Here is a 21475-nt window from a genome sequence, read left to right on the forward strand (position 1 = left end):
TAATGGGCGGGACAAAGTGGGGACAGAATCTGGGACAAAGTGGAGGCCCAATCTGGGCCAAAGCGGGGTCTAGGAGTCTTGACCAGGCCAAAAGGCAGGGCCTTGGGGGTAGGGCCTGAAGGTCTCGCTTAGAAACTTCTGGGTTGGCGGGTCTACGTGCACAGCAAAGTGGTGTGCTGGGACGAGGTCTGAGGTGGGATGGGGGCGGGGCTACATGTGGGGCCAGACTGAAGCCTGAAAGGGGGGTTGGGGGGCAAGATGGGCCTGGGGGCGAAGGTCTGAGCCTGGAACCTGGAGGGTCAAGGGCGGGGTCGGGGAGTGCCCTGGCGTTTTAGGAGGGCCGAGGGGTTCAGGAAGGAGTGGCAGGGTCTCCCTGACGGGAGGAGACGAGAAAGGCTGGTAGAACCGGCGCGGGTAACATTGTACAAAGAGGTGGGGTACTTTTATCCCCTTCCCCAACGCCTCTCATTGGCCATTCTGGGAGCCTTCCCCCTCCCCCCTCTCCCAAGTGGGCACCTCGTTTCCCACTTCCTCATGCCTTTCTGTCTCAGTCCTGCCTGTGGTCTCACCCTCACCCGTTGCTGCCCCCTCAGGAGCTGATCACCGCCTGGTACATCGGGTTCCTGGTGCTCATCTTCGCCTCCTTCCTGGTCTATCTGGCTGAGAAGGACGCCAACTCCGACTTCTCCTCCTACGCTGATTCACTCTGGTGGGGAACGGTATGTGAGGGTCTGTGTTGTGCCGCCCTTCTTAGGACCATCCTTGACCATTGTGATCTTTGATTCAGGGTTGAGTGGGGCCTGTCCCTGTCCTCTCTGCTACGGCTGGGACCCCCTAATGACCAGCCTGTATGCTAGCCCCTCAATTTGCCCCAGTGGACCTGCTTGTGCCCCCATCTAGTCCCATATGTCAAGGCCCTGTGACTTATATCCCTCCTTGGGGCTAGGGATGGGGGCAGAATTTGTCTGTGCCCCTCATCAATCCCCATGACCAGATCCTTGTGAGCAATCATGGGGGCCCTTTCCTGCACAATCAGGCTTCCATCTATCTGTGCCCCCAACAGCTCTTGTGGGTGGCCCCTCTGACCAGCCCTGTGGGTGACCCATTTGTGTTCCCAGATTACATTGACAACCATCGGCTACGGTGACAAGACGCCGCACACATGGCTTGGCAGGGTCCTGGCTGCCGGCTTCGCCTTACTAGGCGTCTCCTTCTTTGCCTTGCCTGCTGTGAGTCCTGGTTTGCCAAGGAGTGCCCAGTCTAGGGGAGAGGGAGCCTGGGGGCAGAGCCTACTAAACCCTTATTTTCCATTAGCAGTGGGGGGCTCTTCAGAGGGACAGACATTGCCTTTTGTTGTCCCCACCACCACATCTCCCCAACCATGCCTATCCCCCTAGGGCATCCTCGGCTCCGGCTTTGCCCTGAAGGTTCAGGAGCAGCACCGGCAGAAGCACTTCGAGAAGCGAAGGATGCCAGCGGCCAACCTCATCCAGGTACAGGCTGCCTAGGAAGCCCCTGAACTAAACTGATGTGTCAATTCTGTGTGCTGACTCTTGTGTCCCAGCTTCATAACTGTGACTCCACTTTGAAGCTCAGAGAGGAGATGTGACTTTTCTGGGTCACATGCCAAGTTGGGAACAGAGCTGGGATGCTGACTCAGATTGTCGAAAATGTCCCTTTGTACCAAATGCCCGGTTTAGGATTAGCCAGAGGTGTCCCACTGGCTGACTCCAGTTCCAAGTCTACATGGCTTGATGTGGAATACAGCCCGGATGAGAGGCCTTAGGTGCCTGGTAGAGACACCAGTCAGCTGTGCAGCCATCAGTAAGCCTGTTCCACTCCTAACACCTTAATTCATTAATTCATTCCACAAGCCCTCATACCAATCAATGCTGGAACTACAAACTGAGATAAATGTCTTGAAAGAAAGAAATGGTTCTCTGAAGAACTGGTAACAGAGGGCCTTGAAGGGGGATTCAGGGAAGACTTTCCCAGGAAAATGATACTTGAGCTGAGAGCTGGATGATTGGTAGGTTGTTAATTGGGTGAAGAGGTGAAGGCAGTATTCAGGGTAAGGGAACAGCATATGTAAAGGTCCTGGTGTGTTTGATGAACTTGAAAGAAGCTAGCAGGGCTGGAACAGAAAGCTGAAGGAGGAGAGGGTAGTGGATAGTGGATAGGTGGGCCAGGCCCAGACCTGAGGGCCATGGGGAGGAGTTTAACTTTTTCCCAAGAGCAACTCAGAACCACTGACAAGTTTGAAGGAGAGGAGTGGATGACATGATTTGATTTGTGTTTTGAAAAGTGGTGAATGGATTGGAGGGTGACTCAGGTGTGTGTGGGAGACCAGATAAGAGACTCTGGCAACAGTTTGGGTGAGGCAGGTTGCTGGGTGATGTAGACTTAGGGTCGCAACAGGTGAGATGGAAAGAAATGGGCAGGTTCTGCATATTTAGGAGGTGCAATTAGTGACATCGGGAGTGAGGGAGGGGGAGATGGCTTGCCCAACTGGATGGTTGATGGCCCTGCTCCCTGGAGCGGGGCCAGATATGGGACATGAAGAATGTGAGTTTGGCTAGAGCATGTGGAGCCTGAGGGTTTCCCCCACTGTGCTGAGGCATTCTGATGAGGCATGGGCTGAGACAGGGCTCTGATTTGTGTGACTGTGACTCAGCCTTGGCTTCTCCCTGATCAGGAGTGTGTGCAAGAGGCACTCCTGCGGGAAACAGTTCAGGGAACATTGGCACAGCCCATGTCAGCGTTCCACCCTTTGACCCCCCCCCCACAAGTCTGACTCAACCCCTCCTTATCTCTCCTCCCCAGGGTGGAATTCTGCTCCCCATCCCTGCTATCTCTAGCTACCAGCCAAGCCTTTCCTTCTCAGCATCCCCTGGGGCACAATGGCCACTGTCCCCTGGGAGCTGGCCTTCCAAGGGGCATTGTAGGGGCAGGCGGCTGGCACTGTCCATGCCGAGAGACAGCTGGTATTGTGGTGCCCATAATTAATGAGACAGTCTGGCAGCTGCTCTCTAACCTAAGCCAGAGGCCTAGGCAAGCAGGAAGTAAAAATATTCCTGTCCTGGGAGGGTGCCTGGCTGATGAGTTCATCAGCAGGCAGTCCCTTAAGAACAAGGGGCACCCAATAAAGGGGGGCACCCAGGGCAAGTTCTGCTTTGTCCTGCCTAATGGCTTCCATGCCTCCCTGCCCTCGTGAATCGCCCCACTTACAGTCCCTCCCTGGCTCTTCTTACCTGGAGGGAAGGAGACAGACCTTCCTCTTGCTGGTGCTTATCCCTCCTGCTGCAGAGGAAGCCCTGCAAGTCCATGAATGCCGAGGGAGGTGATGCTCTATCCTCCCCTCCTTAACCCCATGGGCAGTGACAGGCAGCTGGGAAAGATGGGGAGGTGTTATTATTAGTAATAATGATTCACTTAGTCAGCATTCATTCCTCAAAATTTGCAGAACATTTACCATGTGCCAGAGCATACAGTGACCACCAAGACACCGCTTACAATTGAGGAGGAAAGACATTAATCAAATACACAATGAATAGATGTCTATCAGCTGTAGTGAGGGACCTAATAGGACAGTTTAACAGGGGAACTTGGCATTAAGTGCCAACTATGTGCCAGGCACTACACTTGGCCATCTCACAAATATTCACCCACTTAATTCTCACAACATCCAGTCAGGTAAGTAGTGTTACACCAATTTAACAGATGTGGTAACTGAGGCTCTGCAGCTTTACCTGATTTGCCCACACTCACTCCTCAGGGGCACAGCTGGGATAGAAACCCAGGTCTGCCTCATGATCAAACCCCAGCTCTTAATTGCCACACTCTTAGGCCCCTGGCTCTGAGGCTGATCTGCTCAGCACCTTGGGGAAGTCATTTCTCTCTAGGCCACCATTTCTTTGGCTGGCCCTGCTGGTGGCTATGGAATTGGAACTGGCTTCTGGTTCTGCGTACCCTTCAGGTGGCCCAAATACTGGGTTCCCTCAGGGGCAGAGAGCCCTCACTGATGCCAGTCCTCCATCTCCTTCCCCCACACCACCAGGCTGCATGGCGCCTGTACTCCACCGACATGAGCCGGGCCTACCTGACGGCTACCTGGTACTACTACGACAGTATCCTCCCCTCCTTCAGGTAGGCCCTGATGCAGGGGGAAGGTGGGTTGAGGGGCTGACAGCCATGCCCGTTGAGGACAAGTGGCTGGGACTCAGCCCTGGAGGGTGGGAAAGGGGTGGTGGCTCCCAGGGGAGCATCTGGAGCTGGCTCTGCAGATCCTACCTCACTCAGGGAAGGCTGCGGACACTGAACGCAGGGCGCCCCTCTGAGCCCTGGAGTGCTTGCAGTCCCCATGCTCATCCAGACCTGATGCCGCTCAGGGCAGTGGCACAGCCAGTTCACTTCCCCTCAGATGAGTTGGGGGCAGTGTTAGCCCTTGCCAGCCTGGCGTATTGCAGCTGGATAGAGAGTGTGGGATGGGCAAGAATGGGTGTGCCAGGGTTGGGGGCGAGGGCCCACATGGCACCCGTGTGTGTGAATATGTATGTACGTTTACTGTGCCGGGTAGCAGCCTTAAGGTCCAGAAGTGAGTTTGCCCCACTGGCCCAGGCCGGGGTAAGACTGCACAGGGGTGGCTCCATGCAGGGGATTATTAATAGCATCCTCAAGGTTTGTGTGGCCAGGTACATAGCCAGGCCCTTGGGCAAGAATGAAGACCACGGAGCACGGCTTGGTCCCGTGGGCCGGCGGGCCAGGCTGCTGTGCTCAGAGCTTCTGCAGGTGCCTTTTTTTTGGCCTCATTAATTCTCCAAGAGCAGCTGTTGCATGATCCCACTCATCCCTACACCTGGCTGCCTCCCTCCTTGCTTCCCTCCCAGCCCCAGGGGATTCCCGGGGAGGAGCAGGAGAGAAGAGGCTGGGAAGTGGGCCTCCTAAAATCACACTGGTTACCCCCATCTCTCCACCTGATGGAAACAAGCTCCCACCTCAGAGACCAGGAGGGCAGTTAGATTAGAAGAAGCTGCCCTTCCCAGCAGGAGCCCTAAGGATTCAAGGCCAGGCCTTGGGGAGTGGCGCAGGGGCTGGTTTGTGAAAAATATGATGTGTGTGTGAGGGGAAGGGAAAATTTTGGGGTGAGATAGTTCTTGGTCCTCTGGTAAGAGGGACAGAGCTTGGTTTGGAGACTCTGGATCCGCTGGGCCTCCTGCCCCTTGGACCTCAGTTTCTTCATCTATACAATGGGAAGGCAGAAAGGGGTTATGGATGCAGGAAATGCCTGGAGAATTAGAAAGAAGCTAAGTCCCAAATCTAGTCTCTAAGAACCCAGAGCTGCAGGGGAAGGAAGCTGGGCTAGTCACTTTCAAATGTCATTTTCTCCCATGAAGCCCAGGGTGATATATGGAGGGTGAGGATTTCAGGGCTGCTGTTGTCCCCTGGGAGGCACAGCTCCATGTCCAGGTGGTCAACTTGATGAGCCAAGTAAGCTGGATTTGAGCTCCCACTTACCCCTTGTGAAGGTGCTCTGGAGTGTGCCAAGCCTGCACAACCATACTTGGCATCCCTGAGGATTTCCCAGGTGTAGAAAGGGTTGGAAGGTGTAGAAGGCTAGTCTCCCCCACTCCACACTCATAGAGCATCTCTAGAGAGGCAGAACCTGGCAGGATGTGAGCTCAGGAGCTCAGTGCCCACCGGGTGAGAGGGTGGTGCCAGGACCTTGCCTGCCGCTGATGGCAACCTCTCCTGCAGAGAGCTGGCCCTCTTGTTTGAGCACGTGCAACGGGCCCGCAATGGGGGCCTGCGGCCCCTGGAGGTGCGGCGGGCGCCAGTACCTGATGGAGCGCCCTCCCGTTACCCGCCCGTTGCCACCTGCCACCGGCCGGGCAGCGCCTCCTTCTGCCCTGGGGAAAGGTAGGGGCCCTCTGGGGCCACCGCCTCCTCTTGCTTCTCCTCTTCCTCTTCCGTTCTCTGTCTCATCCTCTCTCAGACCTGCCTCCAGCCACTACATGGGTGTTTGGGTCTGCTCTGGGGACTCCCAGGTATTGTCAGGTACAGGCCAAGAGCCTCTCTGGAGGGGCCAGGCTGGACTCACCTTTTTTGTTACCTGGGAGAGAGGGGGAATCTGTCCACACCATCCTTTCCCGTTACCTCCTCCATTCATTCCGTTGTCCTCTTTCTTTCTCTATTTCCACGCCCCCCGCCCCTTACTCTTCCATCCCTGCACCCCCATTCCTCCCCGGAAGCTGGAGAGAGGAGGAGGCCGCGGGCCACAGGTGCTTACGGCTCAGGTAATCGTGGGCACCATCCTGGGGTGTGAGGGCAGGGACCCCTCCCCCAGCATGTTCCTCTAGAAAGGGCTTGACCCTGAACTCGCCTCCCGAGAACGAGATGCCAGCTGGAAAGAGAGCTCTGTGACTAAGAACCGCTGTAGGACCTACGTAAACTCAACCAATGACTAATGCTCTTGTCTTGTGTAACCCTTGTCCACAGCTTTGCTAGACCCAGAGGATCCTCCTGGGATTCTCCCACAATGCCTTTCCCCCTTACTGAGAGACATTTTGCTGCTCCCAACAATCTTCTTCCCCTTGACCTGACTTGCCTGGAGCTTTTGTATCTTGAAAGAAGAACTGAGAAATAATAACATTTACCCCCATGTAAATGTTCATAATAGTGGAATTTTAAGCTTATTTGGATAAGGGAAGCCCCCTAACTCACACTACGGGAAAGTGGATGCTCCTGTGGAGGTACAGCTTTGAGGTCAAGGGTTCAATCCCACCTCATTTCTTACCTGTTCTCCACCCATCTCTTTGTTTTGTCTCATCTTCACACATCATCCCTGCATCTGCCAGCTGGGCACCTGGGCCTCGGGCCTCAAGTGTGATGCTGAGCCCTCGGCCTAGGACAAGGAAGGGGAGGAGAGATGAGCTACTCTGTGGTCAGGAGGAGGAGGTGTGGTGACAGCTTGCCTCTGCCACCTGATGCTGTGTGTCCTTGAGAAAGTCATCAAGTCACTGAGCCTCTGGGTTCTGGGCAGAAAATCAGTGACGTTTAAGCTGATAAGGAGCTCTTGGTTGTCTTGGTTTCTGGGAGGAGGTGGTCTCCATGCAGGGGATGCTGGGAGCAGCATTCCTTTTCTGTTCTCAGTGAGGACACTTCTGGCCAGGGGCTTAGCAGGAAGTGGGTGGAGAGACGGAGCCCTCCAGGTCTGGTGCTGGAGGGAGGGGAAGCGTGACTGGTCAGGCCAGACTGGCAGCCCCCTTGGAAGAGCATCCATGGTGCAGCCCCACTCGGATTCTCTGTCTTGGCCTGAAGGCCATCATTGTTCTTCCCATCTTCAGTACTGGCATTGGTGCAACCCTGCCCCGCTGAGCCAGGCTGCTCTGTAGCTTCCAGTTCACTCTGAACAGGAAGGCTCTGGGAACAGAGATTAGCTTGGAGAACAGCACCTGTACTGCCCCTCACAGCTGCTCTGGGTCTCGAGGCCCCCCCAAGGCCTAGGAACAGATTAGTGCTGAGTGCTTGGCCATCACTAACTTCCAGCCTTATGTCTGTCTGCCCTGGAGTGTCTGTGTGGCTGGGGCTCGTGGTGATGGTGGTGGAGTGTCCCTTCTACCGAGGCACCCCAGGGGACTGAGCTGTGACTTCCAGGAGGTCAGCCACCAGACTCAGGTTAAATGGCCATATCCTTAATCTTGGCCCATGGGTGGGTTCCCCAGATGGAACCCTACACACATACACATACACACACCTGATTGGCCACACCCTCAGCGGAGCTTGTGAATGGACCCAGGTAGAGCACATTCCCAGGACTCCAAGGAGCAGGAGTTCCTGGGGCATGGCATTGTCAGGGCCAGCGCCTCCTCTCTTTGGGGTTTTGGGATGAGGTGCTAAAGCAGTGTTCTCAAAGCATGGTCCACTGACTTCTTGCATCAGCATCCTGTGGGCTATTTGTTGAAAATGCAGATAGCTGGACTTCTTCTCAAGCCCCCAGAAGGAGAATCTCTGGAGAACAGACACAGAAGTCTGCATATTTAAACTTCTTCCCGGGAGATCCTCATGCAAAGCTTGAAAATGTCTACATTCTGGGAATGTGGGCTGGAGGATGGTTTGGGTCAGGGGGCCTTCTCTCCCACCAGCAGCAGGAGACCAACTCCATCCTGGCAGCTCCCCATGCACTGCCCACCTGACTCCTTCCCACTAACCTCTGTTTGTGTCTTGTTCTCAACTTTCCAGCCAGATGTTTAGTAATAAACGGAGTTTCTTTCGGATCCACGCCAGCTGGAGACCGAGGTACCCCCTTACCTGCTCCTCCTGTCCCCACTCCTCCTTGCTCCACCCAGTTTGGGGGCTGGAGGGGGGACAGGTTGGACCAAGGACAAGGTGCATGTGCCTGCCGCCTGCCATCTGCCTTGGGGCCCCGACAAGCCCTCACCTTCCTGGGGATGGCTCTGCCAAGTCTGGGGACATGAGCCTGGCGCCCACTCTGCCAGGAGGGACACTTACAGGAGCCTGGGGATGAGTTCTGGCTCTGCTGCTGACCCGCTGTGTGATCTTGGCCAAATTGTTTCCCTTCTCTGGACCTCAGTTTCCCATCTGTGGAACGGGTAGATTGAACTAGAGGCTCTCCGAGAGTCCCCCCCACCTCTGACTTTTGCTGGGCCTTGGGTTTAGCTTCCCCGTTGCCCACCAAGGGACCTAGCAGAAGCCCGAAGGAGTGGGATTGGCACCTCCCTTTCTAATTCCAGAGCCCAGCTCTTTTAGCTACATCACTGCTACGTTCCTTGGTACCTGCCCCACGCCAAACCCCACACTAGGGAACACGGTGATGAATAAAACATCGTTCCTGGAATGTTGCAAAGAGTAATTGCTATTCAGTGTGATAAGTGCAGCGAAAGGAGAAAGCAGAAGGCCTGTGGAGCTTGGGTCAGGCACTTCACCCCAAGAGGGCCCCAAAAGGAGTGGGCGTGCGGGAGGGCATTCTAGGCCAAGGAAGTGGCAAGGTGATGAGGCGAGAGGGAGCACAGCTGTGGCAAAGCACCAGGCAGCCCAGTGTGGCCAGGTCTGAGGGTGAGAGATCAGGAGCTAAGGGTGGGGGTGGAGCTGGGTCATAAAGAAACCAAGAGCCCATGTGGGCCTCATCCTATTGGCACTGCCTGGCAGCTGGGGCTCATGGAGCCCTAGGTTTCCCAGAAGTGCCTCTCAAGGCTTGCGGATTGCGGGGTCCATGAGTACGAGCTGAGTGACAGAGCTCCTGGCTGCTCTACCCAGAGGCACTCTTTCTTACAAATGTGGGTTCTCCATGCGAACCCGAGTTTCTTGACCTCAGCACCATTGACATTTTGGGTCCGATAATTCTTTGTTGTCGGGAGCTGTCATGTGCATTACTGGATGTTTAACAGCATCCATACCCAGGAGCATGCCCCAGTATGACAACCAAAAATGTCGCCAGACGTTGCTAGATATCCCCTAGTGAGCAAAATCACCGCTGCACCACCCCCTGCCATATTGAGAAGCACAGTTCTCAACCCTATCCTGATAGCTTGTTCCAGAGGAAGAACACAGTCTGTACAGTCAGAGAAAACTGGGTTCCAGTCTTTGCTCCATCCATAGGAGCACTGTGACCTTGGGCAAGTCATTTCACCTCCCTCTACATCTATAAAACAGGGATGGAAAATACGGAACCCACCACACGAAGTGGCTGAGAACTGGAAGGGCTGAGGCAGTGAGACAGGACCTTGCGTGTTCGAAGGAGCCTGGGAAAGGAAGGCGCTCCTTCGATGTCCACCGTGTGCCAGGTTTCTTTCCATTTTTTTTTTTTTTTGAGCTTTTAGGCTCCAGAATGGCTGACATAAGCCATTTTCTGGGCCCTGCCCAAGGAGCTGGAATCCAGGGCCACCCCTGGGAAAACAGAACATTCTTACATTGAAGAGCAGCCCAGGGCCTCTGGCTGGCTGGAGAGTTACAGAACCCCACCACCCAGGCCAGAAGCTCCTTCACCCATCACAGAATCAGAGCTGGAAAGGGACTTTTCAAAGCCTCTAGTACAAGCCCCCAGACCTTTTCTTCCATAAATCCTGTGGAGTGCAAGCTGTCCTGCTTGAACACTTCTCATGACAGGGAGGTCACCCCCTTCCCCCAGAATACCATTGGAGTGAGGTGCTGGGTGCAGAGATCTGATGTTCCAGGCCCTTGGCTGAGTGTCAGGGTCTTCTCTGCCTCCCTCTCTCCCTCTCCTCCTTGGAGGAGGGGAGGACAGAGGATGGGTTGCACGGGCTGGGTGGGTGTGGGGGTGCTTGCCAGCATGAGGAGAGCTCGCAGGAATGGCTCTGCAGAGGAAAGTTTGGGAGAGCCGAACTCAAACTTTGGTTGGAATCTTTGGGATGTGTTGAGAGGACACTGGGCCAGCAAACAGCATGCTAGATTGCGGGGGCCACCCCTGTCCTTCCTTTTGGTTTCAGGACCCCAATCCTTGACCTATAACCTCTCCCCTCTGGGCAGAGGCGCCTGTTTGTAAGGATGGCCCTACATCCTGGCTGCCTTCCCGAAGGTGCCCCTGGTTTCAAGATCTCCCTTACCCCAGTGCCTTGACTGACCCTGGACCCCATGCACTGGGCATGGGAAACCCTGGCTCCTGCCCAAACCTGAAACCAGAATCTGTCCTCTGCTATACCCTTGATCTGAAAGTAGGTGACACAGTCTTGTCCCCTAATTTCTGCCCTACCTCAGGCCTCCTCCGAGACTGGCTGGTACTCTCCTGAGCTGGGCCCCAGACATTAGGGATAGAAGGGCCCCCGAACCTATTTGCTGGGGACCCTCCAAGTGGAAAGCCAGAGCAGGGAGGCAGCTGTGACACCCACAGGGCATGGGATGGGGGACGTTTGCATAGGTCCTACTCCAACAGCGATAACATGGTCCTTCAACCTCTTGGACACAGAGTTACTCTACCAGGTATTGGTTAATCAGGGCCTGTATTGGGGAACCTGAGCCCCCCCAACTGTCTTTCTCCATGGTTTGGGGAATGTGGTGGGGGTCTGGGGTGTGGGAAGGGAAGTTTGAGTACAGACATGTGTAGGTGTTTTTCACTGGGGGCTTAGTGAACAGGCTGTGGAGGGGAGAATCCATGGTCACATAGGCAGGTTATCAGTCCAGGTAGACATAGTTAAAGCAGGGGGGACTGCAGAAGAACAGGGTATAGACCTTCACCAGGAGGGCTGTTACCAGACATGTCCTGGACATATACATGGGCTCAGCAGCCAAACCCACAGGGCCAAGGCCCCTCAGCAGGCTGGTGTTCTGCCCACCTCCAGGGCCACCATTACACTGAAGTCTGCAGTGCACTACCGTGTAGCTGTACCAGGTCCTAAAGCCCTGACCTGACCAGTGTGGGATTTGATAGTTCCAGGAGTGGGGAAAGGAGGAAAATATCAATGGACACATGTACACACACATCAACATATGTACACATACTGGAACATGTGTACCCACTGTCACATGCATACATGCAAACACACACACACATTCAACTCCACATGGTCTGCCCCTGTATACAGAGAGGAGCTGTAGGCTAACCCCAAGGTGGGCTTCCCTGTCCTTTAGCAGCCTGTCACCACCTCCACTCACCCACCCATCTGAGCCAGGCCAGCTCCCCTGTCCTCCTGTCTGTCTTTGACTTCCTTCTTGGGTTTCTATCACTGCTTTCACTTTGACATCTGTCTCCTGTGCACCCCTTATCTGTCTGGGCAATGAGGGATGGGAGGTGGGGGGAGGATCTACTCAGATTTACCCTGGATCAGCTTCTTGTAGGAGTCAGGGCCCCCCTCACCACACCCTTGACCCGTCCCAGGAAGTCTCCACTTGGTGGAGAATCAAGACCCAGTAGCCACCCCCAAGTCCTAAGTCAGCTGTGTCTCCAGGCACTCCCACCCCGGCCGCAGCTAACTTGGCTCTCTCCCCAACCCGATCTGCTCTGCCAGCAGCCGGATGGGCTTCAAAGACCGCATCCGCATAGGCAGCTCCCAGCGGCGGGCGGGCCCCTCCAAGCAGCACCTGGCACCACCACCAATGGCCGCCTCCTCAAGCAGTGAGCAGGTGGGTGAGGCCACCAGCCCCACCAAGGTCCAGAAGAGCTGGAGCTTCAATGACCGCACCCGCTTCCGGGCCTCTCTGAGACTCAAGCCCCGGGCTTCTGCTGAGGGTGAGCACCTGAGGGTCTGGGTCTGGGGCCCAGGACCTGCTGAGGGTGGCAGGGTGGGAAGAGTTGGTTCTAGTCCTGGGTCTGCAACTGATTGACCATCTCTGAGCACCGGGCTTCTGGTCTGTAAAATGGGCATCATGACACCTGCTTTGCTGGACTCCAGACTGAGAATTGGCTGAGAATGCAGAGCATGGCATTTGGTTGGGGTTAAGGGCGCAGGCTTTGGAGCCAGGCTGCCTGAGTTTGAATCCTGGCTTTGCCATTTGTCTGAGTAATCTACTCTCTCAGGGACTCATTCTCCTCATCTGTAAAATGGGGATGATAATAGTATCTACTTCATAAGATTGTGGTGAAGAGTAAAGGAGATTATCCATGAAAGGGGAACAGAAGGGTTTTTGGAATATGTATATTGAGTGCTCACCAAAGGGGCAGAGTTCGTACTTGCTGAACCTGGACTGTGTACAGCCTCACACTGGATTCTCTCTTACTTCTTCCAACCACCTTGGGAAGTGGGTTCTGTTTTTACCCCCATTTCACAGATGTGGAGACTGAGATCTCACCTAGTCAGTGGCAGTGCTGTTATTCTCAACCAGGTCTGTCTCATTCCATAGCCCATGCTTTCCACCCTGACCCTCTTAACCCAGCCCAGTCTGCAGATCCTGTATGAGGCTGTGAACCTGGTGGGGGTCACTTTTTAACCAGTTAAAGAGGTCACTTTTAAAAAAATTTCATTCCTCACTCAAGGATATGTTTACTGATTTGAGAGAGAGGACAGGAGGGAGAGAGAGAGAAAGAGACAGAGAGAGGGGGGGAGAGAGAGAGAGAAACATCGATCTGCCTCCCATATGTGCTCTGACTGGGATGGAACCCACAGCCTGGGTATGTGCCCTGACCAAGAATCAAACCCATGACCTTTTGGTGTATGGGACGATGCTCCAACCAACTGAGCCACCCAGCCAGGGTGATAGGTTGCTTTTTTGAGTTCTAGCTCTGCTCCTGACTTGTGCTGTGACTTAGGCAAGAGACTGCCCCTCCCTGTGCGCTAGTGTCCTCTTTGGGAAAACAAAAGGGTTGGACCAAGTCTCCTGAAAGAGTTCTCCCAGCTTTGACATGCTTCAGACCCCTGGGTGAGGGAAGGGAGTGGGTGGGCAATGATGGAGGATGGGGACGGGAAGCCCCTTTGGCCTGGGAAAGAGGGGACCCACTGATGCTGCCTCTGTCTGTTCTGTCAGCCCCTAATATGCTGCTGGCTGACAACTCGGAGAGCCATTTCCTGGAAAGTTAAAGAACCCCACAAACCAGTCTTTGGGAAGTGCTGACCCATGGGAGTCTGGGCATGGCTGGTGCTTGGCGCCTCCTCTTCCCTGCTGCCTTAGAACATACCTGGCCTCCCCCGGACTTCTGCCCCCATGGGGCCAGGACAACATCACCTCTCTGTGTAGTGCAGGGCACCAGCCTCAGAAAAGCTGTTTCTTTCATCCAGAAGGAAAGTGGTTTGACTTAGGGGCCATGCCCAATGGCAGAGCTGGGCAGGGGGGCCAGCCCCTTGAGTTTTCTTCCCTCTTGGCTGAAGGATAAGACTATGCATGACTGTGCGGAGAGGCTGCAAGCCCTTTTCCTCTGGGACTTATTGTCATACGTGGTGGAACCAGTAGGGCTTTCTCCAGGGCTCTGTGTCATTTGCCCCAGGCCAGACCAGATGTGCTCCCACGCACCTGGCCACCATGACTGGCCACAGGGAGAAACCATGCCACGAACTGGGGGTTTTCACTCTGGGTAGGGCATTGAGGGAGGTTAAAGTCTGGTCTGACTGGTGCCCCCAGCAAGGTTCTGGGCCCTTTCTGGGCCTCAGTCTCCCTATTGGTACCTTTAAGGGTGGTCTGGCATGTGGTGGCAAGGGGTAGGAGTGGCCCCTTCTGCTGCCACCACCTGGGTCCCCTGACTTTCCAGATGGCCCATCTGAGGAAGGAGCAGAGGAGAAGAGCTACCAGTGCGAGCTCACCGTGGATGATGTCATGCCCGCTGTGAAGACGGTCATCCGCTCTGTCAGGTGAGACTTAGCTCTTAGGTGGGCCCTCCCCTCATTCATCTGCCAGCCCATTGCTGCTCCCCATCTGGGACCTGCCCTCATAGCCAGGTCTGGCCTAGCTCCCGGGCACACCAGCTGCTGCCTGCCTGGCACCCTTGTGTGGGTGGGTGAGGAGGTGGCATATGGCTCCCAGCAGACTTTCTGCATAGTCTTACATCTGGAGGGCTGGCTGGCTGGGGCAGTGGGCTCAGCTGCCTATCACAGTACCGCTCCTCATAGCCAAAGCATCCTCTCTGCCTCTCTCCCCCTCCTTGTGCTCATTTGATGTCAGGCTCTCTTCTCTTTATCTCTCTCCCTGGTTGTGTATCAGCATCTGCCTGCTTCTCCTTGTGCCTCTGTCTTATGCTCTTTTCCTCCATCTGTGTCTCAGACTTTCACTCTCTTCTTAGGTGTCTTGACCTTAGCCTGTCTGTTTTCCTAGGACTTCCTCTAGAGCAGTGGTTTTTAAACCACAGGTCACAACAGTTTGAAATCAACTTAGTGAAATCAATGTAGTTGGCCATGGTCAGCATTAAAAAAAAAAAAAAAAAAAAAAAAAAAAGAATGGAAAATCTCAGCATCCTAGTAGTAAGGGTAAATAATGTTTATGAAACTTATATTTCGGTTATATGCATGTGTGTTTGCGTGTAGTGGTTTCTGACGTGTGTACTGGTTTGTGTGTACTGATGTATTTCTTATGGTAGGTCTTGGTCAAAGAGTTTGGAAACCCCTGCCCTACTGACTCTACTGGCTGTCTCCTTGCCTCAACAATTAAGGGGTAACCAGTCTCCTGAACCCTTCAGTCATGGCCCAGCCATGGATCTGGCCCCCAAGCTCCTTGGCATGGAGTCCTGGCCTAGTCGTCTCCTCCAGCCTGCAGCTCGAGTTCCAGAGATGCCTTCACCCCTAGGCCTCCCAGACTTAGCTTCTCTCTTCCCTGGCTGGTGCACTGGCCCACGAGCCTCTTCCTTCGTGTTCCTTTAAAACTCAGAGTTAGCTGGATTCCGCTGCACCCCCTGAGAATCTGAGTTCTCTTCCCACCCTCTTTTTAAACATCCCATCTCTCCCCTGCAAGTGACTAGCTTTTGGAATACAATGCCTGAGCTGCCACATGGCCCAGGTCAACACTCCTTGACTATTCCACGGATTCCTTACACCCAGCATCACCCCAAACCTGTTCCTCTTCCTGGGTCACCATTTTAGGCAGTCACCCAAGCCATGGGAGTCACCCTGGATTCAAACTTAGAAGCCTTTCAGTCCCTTTCAGTCCTGAATTGCTCAGAGCTGTCCTGTATCTTCACCCCACTGCTCCCATTCCAGCTCAGGCCCATCTCCTGGAGCTAGTCTTCCTACCTAAGTTTCTTTTGGGGAAATAAGCCCCTGGTTCCTAGGTTCCCTCCAGGGCTGGCAGAATGGATGTGCTAAAGCAGAGTAAACTACATGGTCCCTTCCCCACCACCCCAACTTCCCGTTGCCCAATCTGTGCCAGGGATTCAGGGCTCTTCCGTGTACCCACCTCCAGCCTCTATCTCAAGGCCAATCTCCCTTTCTTCTCATATGCCCCCCGGACCTCCTATGGATTAACTGCTTTCCTTCCTATCTTGTTTCAGCTGCTTTGAATTGACTCTCACTCACACACCTCCATACCTGCCTGTGTCCAGAAAGCCTCCTTTCACTCTTTGCCCTGGGACTAGAAAGTATCACTTGTTCCTAGACCTCCCCAGCCAAGGCCTCCCTCTCATGACCCTCTTTGTTCTTTGACATGGCTCCTGTCACCCCATAATTGCCTGTGTCCTCTGACTCCCACCTCAGACCAGAGCTCCCCAGGCAGGGATTGGGTCTGTCTCCCTTTTGTGTGCCCAGGGTCCAGCACAGCTATGCTAACAAGCATTTGCAGAGCAAATGCAAAAATGTCTATCTCCAAGCCGTCATCAGCAACAGTGTGCCTGCCACCTAGCAGAGAGCAACCAGGCCCAGTGCCTGCCTGCCCTCCCAGGCTACTGCAACCGCAGATACGGGCACATTCAGGAGTACCAAACGAACCTGCGGTGCGGAGGCCGCGGCGTGGTGGGTGGGTGAAGAGGCTGGGAGACTCAGCACAGGCTGTTCGCCATGACCCAAGCAGGAGCAGCCCTGGTGCTAGACAAGGGGGTGGCAAAGGACCTAGAGGGGGCTGGAAAAGAACGCCTTCCCTCTGAGACACCTTCCCCCGACAGGATCCTGAAGTTCCTGGTGGCCAAAAGGAAATTCAAGGAGACGCTGCGACCCTACGACGTCCAGGACGTCATCGAGCAGTACACGGCAGGGCACCTGGACATGTTGGGCCGCGTCAAGAGCCTGCAGGGTCGGTGAGTGCGTCCGCCCCGCAACCCCCGTGGGGAGCCGCGAAGGGAGGCCCGAAGGCTAAAGCCCCTCCGCCAGTGCCCGAATGAAGCCAGAGCGCCCCCAAGGGGCCACTGCAGAAGCCGGAGTTCCTCACGGCTGAGGTCAGACCCCTCCCCTGGAGAACCTGGAGAACCAGGTCCTCTGTGAGAATCTTACTGACTTGCACAATTCAGGAGACGGCTTTAGATGACTGCTTCCTGGTCATAAAATAATAGACTTAAAATAATCAGTGATTTCCCATCTCCTAAGGATATAAGCAAATTGTCCTCCATGCTATCCACCTCTTGCCTCTGGAATCCTCTGGCACTTCTCTCCAACCAGCAAATAGGAAGAATTTTCACACCAAGACCCCAGTCACCTACACCTTGCCCTTCTCCTCCTGTGGCCTGAATTCTCGTTGCCTGTTCATTCATTTTTTTCTCTCAAGAAATAGTCGTTGGGTATTTGTTACTTGCCAGACAGTGGGGTTATGTGGAAAGCAAAGCAGAGTCCCTGCCCTCATGGAGCCTTCATTCTAGTGGAAGGAGAACAGATGATAAAGAATTGAAACTAGAATGTGTCAGATGATAATAAATGCTAAGGAGAAAAAAGAAAAAAAAAATGAGGTCTAGGGTTTTGGGATTTGCACTTTTAAATAGGAGATATGATGATATTTGAGGGAAAAACAGTGAAGGTGAGGCAAACAGCCCCATGTTATAAATAAAGATTTTCCAGAGGGAACAGCAAGTGCAAAGGCTTTGCAATGAGCAGGTGGCTGGGATGTTGTTTTAGGGACAGCAAGGGGCCTAGTGTGCCTGTTGTGAGAGGAGTAGCAGATGAGGTTAGAAGGCTAATGGCACTTAAACTGTATAAAGCCCTGTAGGCCACTGCAAAGATGTTGGTGTTCATCCAAGGTGAGATGCAAGCATTGGAGGGCTTTGAGCAAAAGACTGATGAGATCTGAGTTATATTTTTAAAGGATCACGCTAAGTGGTGTGTTGAGACTGGCCTATGAGGGAGCTGGGGTGGAAGCAGAAAGACCAGTGAGGATGCACGTCACGCATCCCAGGGACTTGGACCGGGAGAGGTGGGGGAGCAGCAGTGGAGGTGGGGAGAAATCATTAGATTCTAGGTACATTTAGAAGATAGAGCTGACAGAGTTTTCTGATGGGCTTTAGGTGGGGAAAAGTGTCAAGGATGAAGAAAAGGTTTTGGTTTAAGTAAGAGGAAAATATTGCTATCTGTTGACACAGGGAAGACAATGAAGGGATTTAAGTTTTGATCAGAAAAGTTGGGACGTGTTGGGTTTGTGATGCGTATCAGACATCTAAATGGAGTGTTGATCTGGCAGTTGGAGGAGTGTGGAGTTCAGAGGAGAGGTATGGGGCTGGAGATATAGATGATGGGAAAAGTGTAGAGAGGAATGAACATCTGGAATGGAAGACATCACTTAGTGAGTGAGAATAAGTAGATAAAAGAGTTTCCAGGTGTGAACCTTGGGTCCTGCAGTATTTAGAGGAGAAGGAGAGTCAGGGAGGTAGGAGCACCAGGAGAGGGTAGTGTTTGAGAATCTAAAGGAAGAAAGCACAAGGAGAAGGGGTGCTTAGATGTGCCAGCACTGCTAATAGGTCAAGTTTAATGAGGACTGAAACATGATCATCGAAATCAGCAGCATGAAGTTCATTTGGGATCTTGACAACAGGAGATTTAATGAAATGGTAGAAACGAAAGCCTGATTGGAGAAGGTTTTAGAGAGAACAGAAGGAGAGAAATTGGTGATGGAGTAGAGGAAAAACACTTTCAAGAATTTTGCTGTAAAGGAGAGCAGAAGAGTAACATGGGACCCCCTCCAGTCTTGTGTACCTTATAACCCACTTGTGTCTCTCCCTCTCTTCCCAGTCCACTTTTCCACCTGTCCCCCCATCAGGTGCTTGTTTTACTTCTCATGCTTTTGTGTGAGGCCTTTGCTCAGTTAGATGGAAAACCCTCAAAGCAGTGGCCAGGTCCCTCTGTTTGGCAAGGCGAAATGGCCCCCTTCCTCAGGTAGCCTCCTCCCACAGGTGCAGGTTGTGCCTCCCCTTTCAGCAGGCAACCTCCAGTTCTTGTGGGTGGGAGGGCTGGTGTGTGTCTGGGCCCTCTGACGGTTCCCTTTCCCTGCAGGGTGGACCAGATTGTGGGCAGGGGGCCTGGGGACCGCAAGGCCCGGGAGAAGGGCGACAAGGGGCCCTCGGACACGGAGGCAGCGGATGAAATTAGTATGCTGGGACGCGTGGTCAAGGTGGAGAAGCAAGTGAGTGTGCGAGGGCGTTTCACGGGTGTGACAGAGCTAGGTGTCAACAGAGGGGCTCTGGAATGTCGCAGGGACAAGCACAAGGGGAGGCTGCGCAGCCCAGACCACCCACCAACCAGGGAGGCCCAAGCAGGACACACGCATCCCTTGCCCGGCTGAACCCCGCCTCCCACTCTCTCCTGCTAAACTCTGCCCCATTGCTATAATCTCAGATAAACCTGCCTAAGTCCCAGGTATTTAATTTTACCCTGTTTCGATTATCTCTTGATTGCATGGGCTATCCCAGCCAGTCACAACTTAATATTGATCTGGGAATAAGCCCAGGTTACCAGCTTCGTCCCACTACCCGGCGAAGCTCCGCTTTTCCCAGACACTCGGCAACCCGGACAAGCCCCTCCTCCTAGCTGTGTCCGCCTCCAGTCCCGGCCAGGTGCACCTCCTAGCCGGGCTCCTCTCAAGCCCCGCCTCCAGCATAGCCCGCCCCGGCCCCAAGTCCCGCCTCCAGTGTCGTCCAAGCCCCGCCTCCATTCCTGCCCTGCCCCCAGGTGCAGTCCATCGAGCACAAGCTGGACCTTCTGTTGGGCTTTTACTCGCGCTGCATACGCTCTGGCACCTCGGCCAGCCTGGGCACAGTTCAAGTGCCGCTTTTAGACCCTGACATCACCTCGGACTACCACAGCCCTGTGGATCACGAGGACATCTCTGTCTCCGCACAGACGCTCAGCATCTCCCGCTCAATCAGCACCAACATGGACTGAGGGGCTTCTCAGTGTCGGACCGCACTCCGCCAGCCCCTCGGCCTGGCGCTCGGACCCGCCTCCTGAGGCCTCCGGACTCTTCTCTTACTTGAACTCGCTCCCTCGTGGGGAGAGAGGCCACGTGCAGTATTGAGCTGCCTGGGTGGGCGAGATACCCGCTGTGGGTGCCAGCGACCCGCCCCACCTCAGGAGCGTGAGATGTCAGGCGGCACGGAGGGCAGCAGCAGCGCTGCCCCGTGACCTCTGGGCCCCCCAGTGTCCTGCCCGTTCCATCAAGGCTCAACCCGGCCTGCCAGGCAGGGGCACTGCCCCGGGAGTGGGAGCGGGTTGCTGGGGCTCTGGGCCCTGAATCAGCTTCCAGCTATGCAAGGTGAAGTCTCTGGCCCGCCCTTCGGACAGAGCAGGGAAGCCCTCCCGCCAAGTCCCTGCCCCCTTGGGGGTGGGCCCAAGGTACCCTCACAGGTACCCACAAGCACAGGACCCTGCCATAAGGCAGGTGGGCACCATATATGCAAACTATGTTAAATATGCAACTTTGGAGACCCCTATGGGGTCCCTCGGCTCATCCCCCATTGGGAGATGGGCCCCCAGCAGTAGCTGGTCTCAGGCTGCTTGGCCATGATCCCTATTTCCACTCTTTGACTTATCATCCCTCCCCACCCAGCATGGGGCCTGTTTCTCCCTTGCCTCTCCCAACAGCAGTGCCTGGGCATTTTTTTCCCTTTTCAATGTCCCCTCCCAGGATGTCCTCTTCCTGCCAGATGTCTACTCCCCTCTTTGGCCCTCCATTCACATTTGACAGCACAAGTTTCTGTGTTCTCCCCCAAACCTCCCACAGACAATGCTCCCATGTCACACAAGCAAGTCCCTTTGGTTTCCCCATACATGCAGAAAGTCTCACACTCACGCTGACACATGCAGTTACACTCACGTGGATACATGAGCACAGAGCCGCTTAGTCTTTCCTGGGCCTCTGCAGCTGATGACAGTGGGCTGGCCTGGCTGGATGTTGTCAAGTGGTGCCCCCCACTCTATCCAGTTAGAGAGGGAGCTTTGAAGTGACCCCAGGTTTCTCCAGGCCCCACCCCAGAGCTTTACTAGCTCCCTTTTCTCAAGAAGATCTACTCCTCACTGGTCCAGGAGCCCTAAGTGCTGCTCTGCCTGCCTGCAAGGGCCCTCCTCGACGTCCCCACAGCATGAATCAGGCCTAGGCCTCTGGAGCTGGATAGCACTGGAAAGCCCCCAGGCCCTTCCCCAGGTGGTTAGCAGGCCTGCTTCTATCTAGGCTTGCTGGCTTCCTGTCCCTGTAAGTCCCAGACAGAAAAATAATGCACCTAGCAACTACCATTCTTCAGGCATCACCTGTGCATCTGACATGCACATGCACTGTTTCCCACTCTTTACTTTAGTTGGCAGCCCCTGTACTGGCATAAGCCCCCATCCACTCCAGGCTCCCAGCATCTCTTTGGTATCCCTACCCCTTCTGCAAAGCTATTGCAGGTGGCAGGAGAGTGATGGGTAGCGGATCACCCTGGGTGACCCTCTGTAGGGTACCAGTGATCAAGGGGCTCAGGCCCAGCCGCCTGCATCTCATGACTGGGGACCTGCATGTACCAGCGCCAGGGCTGGGGTTGACTCTTGCTCAGCCCCATGGTGCCCAGCCTCTGCCCCAACATGCCCTCTGCATGTCACCATCATGCCCTGGCTGGAGCCTGTTCTGGCTCACCTCACCTGCACTGCATTGTTCCCAGAGAGCCACCCCTTGGCCCCCTCAGATACACAACTGTGGAGAGGGG

The 21475-nt window shown here is 54.6% G+C and overlaps 1 protein-coding gene across 2 annotated transcripts in view; it reads left to right on the forward strand.

Moving 5' to 3' along the window:
* KCNQ4 (potassium voltage-gated channel subfamily Q member 4) overlaps positions 1-21118 on the forward strand; it is a 51274-nt gene extending 30156 nt beyond the window's left edge. Inside the window, exons 5-14 of one of the 2 annotated variants that reach the window (XM_090269209.1) lie at positions 594-719; positions 1119-1229; positions 1398-1493; positions 4058-4146; positions 5755-5916; positions 11979-12199; positions 14150-14249; positions 16484-16615; positions 18792-18921; positions 19467-21118. In XM_090269209.1, coding sequence (XP_090125335.1) covers positions 594-719; positions 1119-1229; positions 1398-1493; positions 4058-4146; positions 5755-5916; positions 11979-12199; positions 14150-14249; positions 16484-16615; positions 18792-18921; positions 19467-19679 — 1380 coding nt within the window. In that variant the 3' untranslated portion in view covers positions 19680-21118. The remainder of the gene's footprint in view (positions 1-593; positions 720-1118; positions 1230-1397; positions 1494-4057; positions 4147-5754; positions 5917-11978; positions 12200-14149; positions 14250-16483; positions 16616-18791; positions 18922-19466) is intronic. The other variant, XM_090269208.1, reaches the window with a different exon arrangement.
* The last annotated feature ends 357 nt before the right edge of the window (positions 21119-21475 follow it).

Source organism: Furipterus horrens, unplaced genomic scaffold (genome assembly GCF_987537825.1).
Source record: "Furipterus horrens unplaced genomic scaffold, mFurHor1.1.pri manual_scaffold_3, whole genome shotgun sequence".
Taxonomy (NCBI): Eukaryota; Metazoa; Chordata; class Mammalia; order Chiroptera; family Furipteridae; genus Furipterus; species Furipterus horrens.